This window comes from Canis lupus, chromosome 37, assembly GCF_003254725.2.
Source record: "Canis lupus dingo isolate Sandy chromosome 37, ASM325472v2, whole genome shotgun sequence".
In the NCBI taxonomy this organism is placed as follows: Eukaryota; Metazoa; Chordata; class Mammalia; order Carnivora; family Canidae; genus Canis; species Canis lupus.
The window spans coordinates 10,875,110-10,893,036 of NC_064279.1; the positions used below are offsets into that span (position 1 = coordinate 10,875,110).

A 17,927-nucleotide genomic window follows, 5' to 3' on the forward strand; every position below is an offset into this window, starting at 1 on the left:
GTGTCTGTCTCTGAAATGCCCTTGAGTCCCTAACCTGCTTCACCTTATCACTACTACTTCCCAAATCTCATCATCTCTTACCTGGATAATTACAAGTAGACACATTACCTCTACTTTCCTAGATAAACCTCCTCTCACACTCAGATCAGTATTCAAGACTGTTACCAGTATGGGCCTGTTTGTGTCACTTTCCTGCTTTAAAACGTTCATTGGTTTCCTGCAGCCTGTGGGATAAAGCCTAAACTTCTTAGTATAAGGACTCTTAATGGTTTGGAATATGTCTAATTTTTTAGTTTCATTTCTTGCTACTAAGCCTTAGCACATACTCTTTTTTTTTCTGATTAAAATACTCTTCTTGGACAGCCCCAGTGGCACAGCAGTTTAGCACCGCCTGCAGCCCGGGGTGTGATCTTGGGGACCCAGGATCAAATCCCACGTCGGGCTCCCTGCATGGAGCCTGCTTCTCCCTCTGCCTGTGTCTCTGCCTGCTTCTCTCTCTCTCTCTCTCTCTCTCTCTGTGTGTGTGTCTCTATGAATAAATTTTTTTAAAAATCTAAAAAAATAAAATAAAATGAAATACTCTTCTTTTTCTGTCTCCAGAATTCCTCCTCATTCATGAAGAGTTAGCTCAAATATCACATCTCTGAATTGTTTCCTCTTGTACATTTTATTCCATTATGCTCCTACAAATCTTAGACATTCCCAGAAAATGATATTTATTATATTGTCTCACAATAATTGATATACGTGTCTAACTAGAACATGATTCTCATAAAATAGGCATCCTGCTTTTTTCATCTGTATTTCCCCTGGGCGATGCCTGGTATATATTAAATAATAATTTTTTTTAAAGATTTTATTTATTTATTCATGATAGTCACAGAGAGAGAGAGAGAGAGAGAGAGGGGCAGCGACACAGGCAGAGGGAGAAGCAGGCTCCATGCAGGGAGCCCGACGTGGGATTCGATCCCAGATCTCCAGGATTGCGCCCTGGGCCAAAGGCAGGCGCCAAACCGCTGCGCCACCCAGGGCTCCCTAAATAATAATTTTAAAAACATGCTTGGGAATAAATATTTCTCTGGGGTCCTCCCTTTCTAAATTCTTACTTTATTCTGCAATTCTTAGTACAAAATGGAATCTGCCTTGCAAATGCCTTGTTTTCCTATAAAATAAAGTCATGCCAGTTATTCCTATTTGTAAGTTTATCTTGATCCTATTTTCAGTTGTCTTCATTTTTCTCATTTCACTTTTTACTCACTAATGTTCTTAAGTCTTTCAGTCTTCTGTCCTTTTGTGTAATAAAATATATTATCCAATCCAAGTTTTCATTCAAGAATTACTCTTCAGATTGAGGCAGTCTGCTATTGTTGCCCTTACTGTTGCCAAGAGAGAGGTCTTTCTTAAACTTCAGGAAACTTCCATAGTTGCGGCTGCCTGTGTGTGTGTGTGTGTGTGTGTGTGTGTGTATGTGTGTTTCTGGGTCTTTGGGCGTGGGCTGCTATTAAAATACATTACAAAATTTACCATCTTAGCCATTTTTAAAGTGTACAATCAAATACATTCATAGTGTTGTGCAGCTGTCACCACCAACCTCTATAACTCTTTTCATCATGTAAAACTGAAACTGTGTATCCATTAAACAATAACTCCCCATTCTCTCTCTCCCTCCCAAGTCTCTGTCAACCACCATTCTACTTTCTGTGATTTTTTACCTGGTATTAGTGGAATCCTACTGCATTTGTCTTTTTGTGATTGAATTAAATTTCATTTAGTGTCCTCAGGGTTCATTTGTGTTTCCACATATTGCAGAATTTCCTTATTTTTTAAGGCTGAAAGCTTTCCATTATGTGTACATACCACATTTTGCTTATCCATTCATCTGTTGATGGACACTTGGATTGATTTAACTTTGTGGTTATTGTGAATAATTATGCTATCTATGAACATGGGTGTGCAAATATCTGATTTCAGTTCTTTGGGTTTACCCAGAAGCAGAATTACTGCATCATATGGTAATGCTATTTTAATTTGGGGGGAACTACCATACTGTTTTCTACATTTTGTATTCCTACCAATAGTGTACAAGAATTCCAGTTTCTCTACATCCTACCCAACACTTCTTTATTTTCAGTTTTTTGATAGTAGTCAACCTAACAGGTGCGAGGTGGTATCTCATTGTAGGTTTTTTGTTTTTGTTTTTTGGGTATTTTTTTCTCTTATTGTAGTTTTGCTTTACATTTCTCTAATAACTAGCGATGTTGAATATCTTGTCATGTGCTTATTGGCCACTTGTATGTCTTCTGTGTGTGGAGAAAGGTCGGTGCAAGTCCCTTGCCCTTTTTTCAATGGAGTTTTCTTATTTTGTTGTTGAGTTTTAGAAGTTCTATTTATATTCTGGATATTAACACCTTACCAGATATTTACAAATGTAAATATCTCACATTCTATGGGTTGCCTTTTAACTTTGTTGTTAGTATTTCTTTGATGCCCAAAATTTAAAAATTTACATGAAGTCATTTTGTCTATTTTTCTTTTGTTCATTATACTTTTGCTGTCATTTACAAGAAATCATCTCTAAATCTGATGTCATAAAGGGGCAGCCCCGGTGGCTCAGCGGCTTAGCGCCACCTTCAGCCCAGGGCGTGATCCCGGAGAGCCAGGATCGAGTCCCACATCAGGCTCCCTGCATGGAGCCTGCTTCTCCCTCTGCCTGTGTCTCTGCCTCTCTCTCTCTCTATGTGTGTCTCTCATGAATAAATAAATAAAATCTTTAAAAATAAATAAATCTGATGTCATAAAGCTTTTGCCCTATGTTTTCTTCTACGAATTTTATTGTTTAAGGTATTAAATTTTGGTCCTTGATCCATTTTGAGGTAATTTTTGTATATGGTGTTAGATAGGCATCCAACTTCATTCTTTTGTATGTGGATATACACTTTTCCTAGCACCATTTGCTGAATATACTGTTCTTGTTTTATTGAATGGTTTTGACACCCTTGTCAAATATCTTTTTTTCTTTGTTCATTTGTTTTCTTATATTTCACATATGAGTGAGATACTGTATTTGTCCTTCCCTGACTTATTTCACTTATATTCCCTCTAGATCCATCAGTGTTGCAAATAGCAAGATTACATTATTTCTTATAGCTGAATAATATTCTATTGTGTATATATACCACATATTCTTTATCCATTTATCTATCAATGGACACTTGGGTTGCTTCCATATTTTGACTATTGTAGAGGTGTGTATATCTTTTTAAATTAGTGTTTTCATATTCTTTGGGTAAATACCCAGGATGGAATTACTAGATCATATCGTAGTTCTTTGTTAACTTTTTGAGGAACCTCCATACTGTTCTCCACAGTGGCTATACCAGTTTGCATTCCTACCAAGAGTGCAAGAGGGTTCCTTTTTTTCCACAACCTTGCCAACACTTGTCATTTCTTGTGTTCTTGATTTTAGCTTTTTTGACAGATGATATTTCATTTTGGTTTTGATTTGCAGTTCCTGAGGATTAGTGATATTGAGCGTCTTTTCATGTCTCCGTTGGCTATCTTATGTTTCTTGGGAGAAATGTCTGTTCATGTCTTCTGCCCATTTTTTGATTGGATTATTTTTTGGGTGTTGAGTTGTATAAATTCTTTATATTTTTGGGTATTAGTAGATCTATCTTTTGCAAATATATTTTCCCATTCAGTAGGTTGCTTTTTTGTTTTATTATTACCTTTGCCGTGCAGAAGCTCTTTATTTTGATGTAGTCTCAATAGTTTATTTTTGCTTTTGTTTCCCTTGCCTGAGGAGATCTATCTAGAAAAATGATGCTATGGCTAATGTCAGAGAAATTACTACCTGTGCTCTCTTCTAGAATTTTTTTGGCTTCAAGTCTCACATTTAGGTCCTTACTCCATTTTGAGTTTGTTTTGTGTATGGTATAAGAAAGTGGTCCAGTTTCATTCTTTTGCATGTAACTGTCCAATTTCCCAACACTGTTGAAGAGATTTTTTCCCATTGCATATTCTTGCCTCCTTTCTCATAGATTAATTGACCACATAATCATGAGTTTATTTCTGGGCTCTCTTTTCTGTTCCATTGACATATATATCTATTTTTATACTAATACCGTCCTGTTTTGAATACAACAGCTTTGTGGTGTATCTTGATATCTGAGATTGTGATACTTCCAGTTTTGTTTTTCTTTTTCAAGATTGCTTTGACTATTTGAGGTCTTTTGTGTTTCCATACAGATTTTAGGATATTCATTCTAGTTCTATGAAAAATGCTGTTAGAAATTTGATAGGAATTACTTTAAATCTGTAGATTGCTTTTGGTAGTATGAACATTTTAACAATATTGATTATTCCAGTGCATGAGCATGGACTATGTTTCCACTCGTTTGTGTCATCTTCAGTTTTTCTTATCAGTGTCTTATAGTTTTCAGAATACAGGTCTTTTACCTCTTTAAGTTTATTACTAGGTATTTGTTCTTTTTGGTGAAATTGTAAATGGTGTTTTTTTAAATCTGTTTCTGCTATGTTATTATTAGTGTATGAAATGCAACAGATTTCTATATGTCGATTTTGTGAGTTTATTGAATTCCTTTATCAGTTCTAGTAGTTTTTGGTCAGTCTTTAGGATTTTCTGTATGTAGTATCATGTCATCTGCAAATAGTAAAAAATTTATCTTTTTTCTTACAAATTTGGATACCTTTTATTTCTTTTTTGTCGTCTGATTGCTGTGGCTAGGACTTCTAGTACTGTGTTGAATAAAAATGGTGGAAGTGAACCTCCTTTTTCTTGCTCCTGATCTTATGGGGAAAGCTCCCAGTTTGTCACCAGTAAGTATGATGTTAGGTGTGGATTTTTAATATATGGCTTTTATTATGTGGAGGTATGTTTCTCTAAACTTCCTTTGTTAAGGGTTTTATCATGAATGGATGTTTTACTTGTCAAATGCTTTTCTGTATCTGTTAAAGTGATCATATAGTTTTTTTATCCTTGCTCTTATTGATGCAGTGTATCACATTAATTGATTTGTGAATATTGAACCACCTTGTATCCCAGGAATAAATTCCACTTGATCGTAGTGAATAATTTTTTTAAGTATTGTTGGATTCCACCTGCTTAATTTTTTTTTTTTTTTTTTTTTTTTTTTTTTTTTTGCGCACTTAGGTTCATCAGAGGTCTTGGCCTATAGTTCTGTTACTTCTGTGGTGCCGTTAGCTGGTTTTGGTATCAGGGTAATTCTGGCCTCATATAATGAATTTGGAAGCTTTCCTTGCTCTTCTTTTTTTGAAATAGTTTGAGAGAATAAGTATTAACTCTTCTTTAAATATTTGGTAGAATTCACCTGTGAAGCCCTCTGGTCCTGGCTTTTTGTCGATTACTGATTCAGTTTGATTGGTGATTCAATATCATTGTTGGTAATTGGTTTGTTCAAATTTTCCATTTCTCCCTGATTCAGTTTTAGTAGTTTATTTGATTCTAGGAATTTATCCATTTCTTATAGGCTTTCAGTTTGTTGGCATATAATTTTTATAATATCCTCTTATAATTTGTGTTTCTGTGGTTTGGGTTGGTATTTCTCTTCTTTTTCTTTTGAGTCTGGCTAAAGGTTTATCAATTTTTTTTTTATCTTTTCAAAGAACCAGTTCCTGGTTTCATTGATCTGTTCTATTCTTTCTTTAGTTTCTACTTAATTTATTTCTCCTCTAATATTTATTATTTTCTTCCTTCTACTGACTTTGGGTTTTGTTTGTTCTTCTTTTTCTAGCACCTTTAGGAATAAGGTTAGATTGTTTATTGGAGATTTTTCTTGCTGCTTGATGTGGACCTGTATTGCTATAGTCTTCCCTCTTAGAGTAGCTTTTGCTGTATCCCAAAGATTTTGGACTATTGTATTTTCATTTGTTTCCACATATATTTTCATTTCCTCTTTGATTTCTTTGTTGACTCATTCATTGCTTAGTAGCATGTTAATTAACTTCCATGTATTTGTTTTTTCCAGATTTTTACGTGTGGTTGAATTCTGGTTGCACAGCATTTTGGTCAGAAAGATACATGATATGATTTCAGTCTTTTTTAACTTGTTGAGGCATGTTTTATGGTCTAACATGTGATCTGTTCTGGAGAATGTACCATGTGCACTTGAAAAGAATGTGTATTCCGCTGTGTTAGGATGGAATGTTCTGAATATATCTGTTAGAAACATTTGGTCAATGTGTCATTCACAGTTACTCTTGAGGTACCTGGGTAGCTCAGTTAAGCATCTGACTCTTGATTTTGGCTCAGGTCATGATCTCAGAGCCCAGAGATCAAGCCCCATGTCGGGCTCCATGCTGGATGCAGAGCCTGCTTAAAATTCTGTGTCTGCCTCTCCCCCATTCTTTCTCCTTCTCTTAAAAAAATAAGAAAATTAAAAAATAAAAAGAAGAGAAATAAAAACAAAGTCACTCTTTCCATGTTGATTTTCTGTTTGGATGATCTATGTATTGAACAAAGTGGGGTGTTAAAGATCTCTGCTATTATTGTATTACTATTGATTTTTCCTTTGTGTCTGTTAATAGTTGCCTTATGTATTTGGATGGTCCATTTTTGAGTACATAAACATTTACAATTGTATATCTTCACTTTGGATTGTTCCCTTTATTATTATGTAGTGTCCTTCTTTGTCTCTTGTTACACTTTTTGTTTTAAAGTCTATTTTGCTTAACATAAGTATGGCTATGCCAGGTTTCTTTTCACTTCTATTTGCATAATATTTTCCCATCCTTTCACTTTCAATATGCATGTGTCTCTAGTTCTAATACGAGTCTCTTGTAGGAAGCATAGATGAGTCGTTTTTTTATCCATTCAGTCATTCTGGTTTTTTTGTTTTGTTTTTAAGTTCAAGTTAGTTAATATACAGTGTAATATTAGTTTCAGGTGACAATATAGTGATTGGCAACTCCAAACATCACCCAGTGCTCATCACAACCAGTACACTCCTTAATCCTCATCACCTATTAAAGCCATCCTCCAATCCACCCCCCTTCTGGTAACCATCAGTTCTCTGTAGTTAAGAGTCTGTTTCTTGATTTGCCTCTCTTTCTCCTTTTTTTCCCCTTTGCTTGATTGTTTTGTTTCTTAAATTCCACACATGAATGAAATATATTTGTCTTTCTCTGACTTATTTCACTTAGCATAATGCTCTCTAGCTTCATCCATATCATTGCAAATGTCAAGATTTCATTCTTTTTTTATGGCTAACATTCCATTGTGTGTGTATATATATATATATCGCATCTTCTTTATTCATCAGTCATTGGACACTTGGATTGTTTCCATAAGAAAACAAGCATGGCTATTAAAGGTAATGCTGCTATAAACATTAGGGTGCATGTATCCCTTTGAATTAGTATTTTTGTATCCTTTGGGTAAATACCTAGTACTACAATTGCTGGGTCATAGGGTAGTTCTGTTTTTAAGAGGAACCTCCATAATGTTTTCCAGAGAGGCTGCACCAGTTTGCATTCCCACCAGTGCAAGAGTGGTTTTTTTTTTTTGTTTTTTTTTTTTTTTTTACTGCAGCACTTTATTTTCCTCACACAATGATGCATTGCTGGGACCTAATCTCACGTGACAGTAGAAAAACCAAAATTTGTTGTCATCTCTTAAAGAATTGAGTATTGTGTACAAAAACCTTACCTAAATTAAAAGGATGAATAAATTTACAGTTATAAATGCAAACCGTTTTCCAACTCAAGGCAATTAACCACCCATGGTGTTCTGGCAGGTGCATGTCTTCTTTAGAAAAATGTCTTTTTAAATTAGATTGTTTTTTGGTTGTTGGGTTGTGTAAGTTATTTTATATATTTTGGATACTAACCCTTTATCAGATATATGATTTGCAAATATCTTCTCCCATTCCTTTAGATTGCCTTTTAATTTTGTTTCCTTCACTGTACAGAACCTTTTTATTTTGATGTAGTCCCAATTATTTTTGCTTTTGTTTCCCTTGCTCAAAAGACATATCTAGAAAGAAGTTGCTACAGCCAATATTAAAAAAGTTACTTCTTCTTTTCTAGGCTTTTTATGGTTTCAGGCCTTTCATCCATTTTGAATTTATTTTTGTATATGGATAAGAAAGTCATCCTGTTTCATTCATTTGTATGTTACTGTCTAGTTCTTCCAGCACCATTTGTTGAAGAGGTAGTATTTTTCTCATTGGATATTCTTTCCTATTTTGTCAAAAATTAATTGATATATATTTGTGGGTTCATTTCTGGGTTTTCTGTTCTATTGATCTATGTGCCTATTTGTTTGCCATTATTATACTGTCTTGGTTATTATAGCTTTGTAATACAGCTTGATGTCTGGAATTATGATGCCTCTTTTTTTTTTTTTTTTAATTATGATGCCTCTTTGCTTTTCTTTTTCAAGATTACTTTGGTTATTTGGGTTCTTTTATGGTTCCATACAAATTTGAGGATTGTTCTAGTTTTGTGAAAAATGCTGTTGATATTTTGATAGGGACTGCATTAAATGTATAGATTACTTTGTACAGTATGGACATTTTAAAAATATTTTTTCTTCCAATCCATGAACATGGAATGTCTTTCTATTTCTTTCTGTTATTTTCAGCTTCTTTCATTAATGTTTTATAGTTTTCAGAGTATAGGTCTTTCACTTCTTTTGTTAGCTATCTTAATATTTTTGGTGCAATTGTGAATGGGATTGACTCCTTGACTTCTCTTTCCACTGCTTCATTATTAGTATATAGAAATGGAACAGATTTCTGTTTGTTATTTTGTATCCTGCAATTTTAATGGTTTCATTTATCAGTTCTATCAGTTTTTTGTTGGAGCCTTTTGGGCTTCCTATATATAGTATCATGTTATCTGCAAATAGTGAAAGTTTTACTTTTTTCTTACCGATTTGGATGCCTTTTTTTTTTTTTTCCACTTGTCTGATTGTTGTGGCTAGGACTTTCAATACTGTGATGAATAAAAGTGCTGAGAGTTGACATCTCTGTTTTGTTCCTGATCACAAAGGAAAATCTCTCAGTTTTTTCCCCATTGAGGATAATATATTAGCTATGGGCCTTTATTATAGCCTTTATTATGTTGAATTATGTTTACTCAAAACCCATTTCTTGAGATTTTTTTTTTATCATGAATGGATGTTGTACTTTGTTAAATGATTTTCTGTATCTATTGAAATGATCATATGGTTCTTATCCTTTCTTTTTTTAATGGGCTGCATCACATTGATTTCTTTGTGAATATTGAACCACTCTTGCATCCCAGGAATAAATTCCACTTTGGTCGTGGTAAATGACTTTTTTAATGTATTGTTGGATTCTGTTGTTAATATTTGTTGAGGATTTTTACATCTATGTTCACTAGATATATTGGCCTGTAATTTTTTTGTGGTGTCTTTAGCTGGTTTTGATATCAGAATAATGCTGGCCTCAGAGAATAAACTTGGAAGCTTTCCTTGCTCTTTATTATTATTTTTTTTTGGCGGGGGGGGGAATAGTTTGAGAAGAATAGTTATTAACTCTTCTTTAAATGTTTAGTAAATTCGTCTGTGTGGGCACCTGGGTGGCTTCGTTAAGCATCTCCCTTTGGCTCAGGTCATATCCTGGGGTCCTGGGATCTAGTCCCACATTGGGCTCCCTGCTCAGTAAGGAGTCTGCTTCTCCCTCTTCCTCTCCCACTGCTAATGCACTCTCTCTCTCTCTCTTTCTCTCTTTCTCTCTCTCTCTCTCTCTCAAATAAATAAAATCTTTTCAGAAAATCATCTGTGAAGCCATCTGGCCCTAGACTTTTGTTTGTTGAGAGTTTTTTGATAACTGATTCAATTTCTTTGCTAGTAATTGGTTTGTTCAAATTTTCTATTTCTTCCTGGTTCTGTTTTGGTAGGTTATATGTTTCTAGAAATTTATCCATTTCTTATAAGTTGTTTAGTTTTTTGGCATGTAGTTTTCATATCTTCTTTTAATTGTATTCTGTGGTGTTGGTTGTCATTCTCCTGTCTCATTTGTGATTTTTTTGATTCTTTCTTGTTCTTATACATCTGGCTAGAGGTTTCAATTTTGTTGACTTTTAAAAGAATCACCTCCTGGTTTTGTTGATCTGATCTATTACTTTTTTAGTTTCTATATCATTATTTCTGCTCTAATCTTTATTTTTCCTTCTTCCTGTTGGATTGGGGTTTTGTTTGTTCTTCTTTTCCTTGCTCCTTTAAGTGTAAGGTTAGATTCTTTGAGACTTTTCTTGCTTCTTAAGGTAGGCCTGTATTGCTATAAACTTCCCTTAGACTGCTGTAGCTGCATCCACAAGATTTTGGACCTCTATGTTTTCATTTTTGTTAGTCTCCATGTATTTTTCTATTTCCTCTTTGATTTCTTTGTTTATCCAGTCATTATTTAGTAACATGTTAATTAATCTCCATGTATTTGTGTTCTTTCCAGATGCTTTTTTGTGTTTGACTTTTGGTTCACAGTGTTGTGATTCGAAAAGGTGCATGGTGTGACTTTGATCTTATATTTTAGAAGCCTATTTTGTGGCCTAATATATAATCTCTTTTGGAGAATGTTTCACCTGCACTTGAAAAGAATGCGTATTCTGCTATTTACGATAGAATGTTCTGAATATATCTGTTCAGTCCATCTGATCCAGTGTATCACTTAAAGCCACTGTTTCTTGTTACTTTTCTATCTAGATGATCTGTCCATTGATTTAAGTGGGATGTTAAAATTCTCTACTGTAATTGTATTATTGTCATTTTATGCATTATTAACTATTTTATGTATTTGGGTGCTCCCTTGTTTGCATAAATATTTATAATTGCTATATCTTCTCGTTGGGGTGTCCCCCTTTATTCTTATGTAGTGTTCTTCTTTATCTCTTCGTATAGTCTTTAATTTTAAAGTCTAGTGTGCCTAAGTATTGCTACTTGCAGGGGTTTTTTTTGACATTCATTTGTATGATTGTTTCTCCATCCCATCACTTTCATTCTGTAGGTGACTTTAGGTTTAAGATAAGTCTTTTGTAGGCAGCATAGAGATGGATCCTATATTTTTATTCATTCTGACACTCTGTGTTTTTTGATTGGAGTGTTTAGTCCATTTATATTCAAAATAATTATCGATAGATATTAATTTATTGGCATTTTATTACTTGTTTTCTGTATATTTCTGGAGCTTTTCTTTGACCCTTTCTTGTCTTCTCTTTTGTATTTGTTGAGTTTATGTATATTTGGATTTCTTTCTCTTTATGCTTTGCATACTTATTAGTAGTTTTGATTGATACATTATTATCATTAGGTTTATTTATAACCTTTTTGGCATATAGCAGTCTATATTAAGTTGATGGTCATTTAAGTTTGAATCCATTTTTGTCTCCTCCCCACATTTTTCATATGTTATTTTTTATCTTTTTTTGTGGGTTCCTTGACTGAATTTTTACAGAAATGTTCATTTTTACTGCTTTTATATTTCCTATCTTTATACTACCATTGTTGGTCTCCTCTTTCTCTCAGAGTCCCCTTTAATATTTCTTACAGGGCTGGTTTAATGATCTCAAACTCCTCTAGTTTTTGTCTGGGAAACTCTTTATCTTTCCTTCTATTCTGAATGATAGCCTTGTTGGATAGAATATCTTGGCTGCAAATTTTTCCCATTAAGCACTTTGACTGTATCCTGCCACTCCATTCTGGCTTGCAAAGTTTCTGTTGAAAAATCTCCTGTTAGCTTTATGGGTTTTCTTTTGTAACTTTTCTGGTCTTGTTGTTTTTAAGATTTTTTTCTTAATTATTGTATTTTGTTTCTGTTTTTTTAAAGATTTTATTTACTTATTCATGAGAGACACAGAGAGAGGCCGAGAGACAGGCAGAGAAAGGAGAAGCAGGCTCCATGCAAGGAGCCTGATGTGGGACTCGATCCCAGAACTCTGGGATCACACCCTGAGCCAAAGGCAGATGCTCAACTGCCGAGCCACCCAGGCGTCCAAATCACTACATTTTATAAATTTAATTACAGTATGTCTTGGTATAGCCCTTTTCTGTTGATTTTGATGGGAATTCTCTGTGCTTCCTGGATCTGGATGTCTATTTCTTTTCCCAGATTAGGGGCTTTTTCAACTTTTATTTCTTCAAATAAATTTTCTGCCCCCATTTCTCTCCCTTCTTCTGGGACTCTTATCAGATGAATGTTACTATGTTTGACAGAATCACTGAGTTCCCTGTCTGTTCTCTGTTACATCATTCTTTCTCTCTCTCTTGTCTACATAATTGCTTTCCATTACTTTGTCTTTTATGTCATTAATTTGTTCCTCTGCTTCTTTCACCTGGTGTTCATTGCAGCAAGCATGTTTCTAATCTTGTCTATTACAGTCTTCATCTCTGATTGATTCTTTTATCTCAGTAGTAAGGGTCACACTCATGTCTTCCACTCTTTTCTCAAGCCTCGTGAGTATCCTTATGAATGAGCATTGCTTTAAATTCTTCATCAGGCATGTTACTTATATTACTTTTGTTTAGATCTCTGGCCATGGCCTTATGTTGTACTTTCATTTGGGATAAATTCCTCTGTTTTCTCATTTTGTCTAAGTCTGTGGCTGCTTATGTGTGTTAGAAAAGACAATTAATGTCTCCTGTTCCTAAAAGTAATGGCCATATGAAGGAGATCATGTAGTGTCCAGGGCTTGGTCCTTCTGGGAGTATCTCTGGTGTGTGTTGCCTGCACTCTGCTGTTGTGTTTTGGCTCCTTTGTCCTTTGGGCCAGTCATCTGCAGAGGCTCTTCTTGCCTGCTCTGGGCAATGTTTGGTCTTTGGCCTGGATGTGGTGAGTTCCAACTAAGTATGCCCTCATCTGCTTATGAAATAAGACCTGTCACCACCTCCCTGAGGCCTGGCAAAACTCTCTGGTCCACCTTGTGTTTTTTTTATTGCACCATTTAGTCCATTTACATTCAGAATAATTACTGAAAGGTATGCACTTACTGCCATTTTGTTATTTCACGGTTGATTCTGTAGTCCTCCATTCCTTTCTTCTCTTGCTCTCTTCTTTCATGGTTTAATGGCTCTTTTTATATGCTTGGATTCCTTTGCTTACTTTCTGCATGTTTATTACAGGTTTTTGAATTCTCATTACTGTTAGGTTTATATATAACATCTTAATGCATATAGCAGTCTATATTAAGTTGATGGTTGCTTAAGTTTGAACCCTTCTAAAAGCACTAAAGTTTTATTCCTCCCCACACCTTCTACGTATATGGTCTCATAATTTATGTATTTTTATTTTGTGAATTCCTTGACTGATATTTATAGATGTACTTAATTTTACTGCTTTTGTGCTTCGTACTTTTTTTTACCCTAGTTTATGGCCTTTCCTTTCCAGAGAATCCCTTTTAACATTTCTAGTAAGACTGGTTTAGTGTTGATGAATTCCTTTAACTTTTGTTTGAGAAGCTTTTTGTTCTATTCTGAATGATAGTCTTGATGAAGAAAATATTCTTGGTTGCAGATTTTTTCCTTCAGCACTTAGAATATATCATGTCACTTTGTTCTGGCTTGCAAAGTTTCTGCTGAAAAATCAGTTGATGGTCTTATGGAATTTCTCTTGTATGTAACTGTTTTCTTGCGGCTTTTAAAATTCTCTTTTCTATCACTACCTTTTGCCATTTTAATTATTATATGTCTTTGATGTGGACCTCCTTGGGTTGCTTTCACTGGGGACTCTCTGTGCCTGCTGGATCTGGATTTCTATTTCCTTCCCCAGATTCAGGACATTTTCAATTATTATTTCTTCAAATAAGTTTTCTGTCCCCTTTTTCTTCTCCTTACAGGATCCCAATAATGCAATGTTATTGGGCTTGATGGTGTTGCTGAGTTCCTTTAATCTATTCTCATCTTTTTGCTGTTCAGCTTGATGGCTTTTTATTTCTCTTACAGGTCACTGATCCAGTCTTCTGCTTCCTGTAGTCTACTATTTATTCCCTCTAGTATATTTTTGAGCTATTGTGTTCTTCATCTCTGCTTAGTTCTTGTTTATATTTTTTGTCTCTTTGTTGAGGGTCTCACTGAGATACTCCATTCTTTTCTCAAGTCCAGTGAGTATCTTTATGACCATTACTTTATTTTTTTTTCCCATTTTTTATTTATTTATTTATTCATAGGGACACAGAGAGAGAGAGGCAGAGACACAGGCAGAGGGAGAAGCAGGCTCCATGCAGGGCCTGATGTGGGACTCGATCCAGGGTCTCCAGGATCACACCCTGGGCTGCAGGCGGCGCTAAACCGCTGCGCCACCGGGGTTGCCCTGACCATTACTTTAAATTCTCTATCAGGTATATTATATCTGTTTTGTTAGTTCTTTTGCTGTGATTTTGTCCTGCTCTTTCATCTGGGGCATATTCCTCTGTCTCTTCATTTTATCTTACTATCTGTTTCTATGTGTTAGAAAAGCCAGTTACTTCTCCTGCTCTTGCAAGTAATGACCTTCTAAAGAAGAGATTCTGTAGTACCCTCCAGTGCATTGGAACCAAGTGCTTCAAGGGCGTCTCCTGTGTGTGTTGTATGTGCCCTGTTGTTGCTGAGCAATATTTGCCCTCAGTTCAGTGATCTGCAAGTAGTTCTTTTTGCCAGTTGTTGGCAGGTTTTGGTCCCTGGCCAGTTTGCAGCTGCCTTGGGCTTAAGGTGGGTCAGGCTAGGTGTTTGCAAAAGCTACAGTCTCACCCAACTGTAGGGTGCTTGCTCTCCCTGTGTTGTCCCCTGAGAAGCTTTTGGTGGAGCAGCCTGTAGCCAGATCAGATGTTTACCCCCAGCACACTGCTGGAGTCAGAGTCAGACTGGTATGTATGGTTATCTTCCCCTCTCTCTATAGCAAGAGTCACTTTGGAGTGGTACTGGTTACGGTCTGGACTGCTTGCACAATGCTATGCTGTGACTCTGCTTTGGATGGACTACTGCTCAGGGCAGGTCTTCAGGAGAACATGAAGGCCAAGTATGCTGCTAGTGAGCTAGGTGGAGTGTTCCTGCAGGTGTCCATCTCTCTAGGTTGGGGGTTAGGGAGAGAAATAGCTTCCCTCCAGCTCTTTTGTCCTTGGAGAAGTCCCGTAAAGATTCCTGCCCCTCTAGCATGCGTTCTGAGATTAAAAAATAAGTCTCATTCGTGTATACCCCAGGTGTTTCATTCTGGTTTCTATTCTCAGTTCTACTACATCTGCAGACTTAATATCCTAGATATAATTGTGTTTGGCCTGTAACTTTGAACCCATTTAAAAACACTTTGATTGGACTTTAGCCACTTATCTACAACATATATGCGTCCTTTATTTTGTTTTTATTTTTAAAGATTTTATTTATTTGAGAGAATGCACACAAGCGGGGGAAGGGGCAAAGGGGAAGGGAGAGGAAGAGGGAAACAATCCCAAGCAGACTCTGTGCTGAGCACAGAACCCAACATGGGGCTTGATCCCATGACCCTAAGATCATGACCTGAGCCAAAAGCAAGAGTTTAGGTGCCCGGTGGACTGAGCCACCCAGACCCCCTGCCCCTCCTATCTTAAAGAAAACTTTAGGGCAGCCCAGGTGGCTCAGCGGTTTAGCATCGCCTTCAGCCCAGGGCCTGATCCTCAAGACCCGGGATTGAGTCCCACGTCAGGCTCCCTGCGTGGAGCCTGCTTCTCTCTCTGCCTGTCTTTCTCTCTGTCTCTCTCATGAATATTTGACTCTTAATCTCAGGGTTGTGAATTTAAGCCCCACAGTGGGGCTATTTAAAATATATATATATTTCCTTAATGGAGTAAACAGAAGCAAAATAGAAGTTGATTAGCTTGCTTTCAGTCTGTCATCTGATAAGGTATTCCATTTTTCTCAAGCAGTAAACCGTAAGCCTCAGTTCCTTTGGTGCTCTAGCCTTCCTTACAGGCTTAAGGTTGCCACTTTAAAATTTTTTAAAAATTGTTTTATGTTCTTCTGTCTCTTATTTGTATTCTTTAAATCTGAATTTATTTGAAGATTATCTGTTCTGAAGAAATGAATTGAATTATTTAGATCTCTTTTCTTCATTGGGATTATTTCCAATTTAATAGTGGGATTTCATTTTACAATCTTTAATCCTTTTGAACAATAGTTACCTTTATTCATCTTTAACTGTGAGCTTATATTTTTCCTGTTCTTTTAAAAGTTTAGGGAACATACAGAATCAAGGATGTAAGAAGTGGCACAGCTCCTACTACACAGTAATGTAATTTCTAATCCCTTTCTTCCTTTTCTCTACCTTTGAAGTAGTAACAAGATTCTTGCCATCTGCTGGTGCCTGTAAAATGTCCTAAGTGTCTTTTGGAGTATGAGTGTCTTTTGGGAGGTTATCCTGGCTATCATATGACACTAGTGGTGGTGGCCTCTTCTTTCTTCTGTGTGCATGTTATTTCACTGATACTGGGATCTGCTACAGAGCTAAGATTTTAACCCTAAAGGATCACCCTGAGACCTCATATTGGTACATGGTCATTAACTCAGGAGGTCTGTGCCCTATTCTCCCATCTCTTGAGGTTTTTCTTTGTGATCTCCCTTCTGAGATCATCTTGTAAAGAACTTCGGGAATTTTAATAGGCTGCAATGTGGACATTTTTCCTTGATTTGTTAACACCTTCACTAGCTGAGCCGGTGCCTATATATGTAATAGGTATAACTTGCAACCACTTGAAGCAAGAACCAAAGTATAGAATATTCCTGACAGGTCCCTGCATTTCTTCCCTTCATGTTTTTATCAGATACCCTGGAGAATTAATAGCTATTTCTAGCAACTTCTAAAAATGTTTGTTGGAAATTGTGCAGGAACGTATTTTTGGCTACCTATAAATCTGGTTTTCCTGCCTTCTCCTCCTTTACATGCTGATAGCTTTTTAACCATTTATTAGCAACTGTAAACTCTTTTTAAATTTTGAAACAGTGTCTTAAGTCACCTTCCAGTGCCTTCCTAATGAGCACTGGTGGGTTTGAAAATAAAATATCAATATTTTATATTAGGGTAGTGGACTAAAATGGGGGACCTAAAACTTTTATGTATTTTGTTTTCATCTTTTTAAAATAACACAGGTTGATGAGCCAGCCTTTTCCCGATTGCCAACCACTAGAGCCAAGGATGTGATCTGTTCCACCAATGTTTCTCACTATGAACTCCAAGTGGAAATAGGTAATTATCCTGGGTTGACCCTTCACTATTAGAAATGAAATTGCCAAAAAGATTATTTTGTAGGCAGGTCTTTTTTTGTTGTCACATATAGCATAAAACTAGATGCTAATTGTGTCAGACAGATCTATTAATTTTATGTCCTAAATAGTGGCCCAAATTTTTTTCAAGATTATTCTCTAGAATTTTTACCTTTTTAAGGAAGTAGTTTTAGAAGAGTAAGACCCTAAGCAATCTAGATATTTATTTATCTTTATCGTGGCAGTCTTCCAATTTTAAGTCTGTAATTTACACTAGGTATGAAAATCAAATCAAATCATGTGACTCTTTCAGTCTTTTAACCAGATTACTTTCTTTTAACTTAAAAACTTACCTAAAATCCCATTTGTAATAGAAACCTTTCTCAGTTAAGTTTGGGACAGGATGAATAATTGTTTCTAGTCACATACATGTGAAACATTTGTTCTGAATATTCAGAAATATCTATGAAACATTGCAAACAGATACTGTGTTAGATGCTAGGGATACAAAACTATGTAAAAAATAAGTGTGTTATTATGGAAAACACAAGAGGTGGAACAAGGGCACCTGGGTGGCTCGTGGTTGAGCATCTGTCTTTGGCTCAGGTCATGATCCCGGTGGGGGGGTATTGAGTCCCACATCAGGCTCCCCACAGGGAGCCCACTTTTCCCTCTGCCTATGTCTTCACCTCTGTGTGTCTCTCATGAATAAATAACATATTAA

At 35.9% G+C, this 17,927-nt stretch overlaps 1 protein-coding gene across 4 annotated transcripts in view; it reads left to right on the plus strand.

The window, feature by feature from the left end:
• STRADB (STE20 related adaptor beta) overlaps nucleotides 1-17,927 on the plus strand; it is a 35,953-nt gene that overhangs the window by 9,192 nt on the left and 8,834 nt on the right. For all 4 annotated transcript variants that reach the window (XM_025441627.3, XM_049106640.1, XM_025441628.3 and 1 more), the window contains one exon: nucleotides 17,090-17,186. In XM_025441627.3, the coding sequence (XP_025297412.1) occupies nucleotides 17,090-17,186 (97 nt within the window). The remainder of the gene's footprint in view (nucleotides 1-17,089; nucleotides 17,187-17,927) is intronic.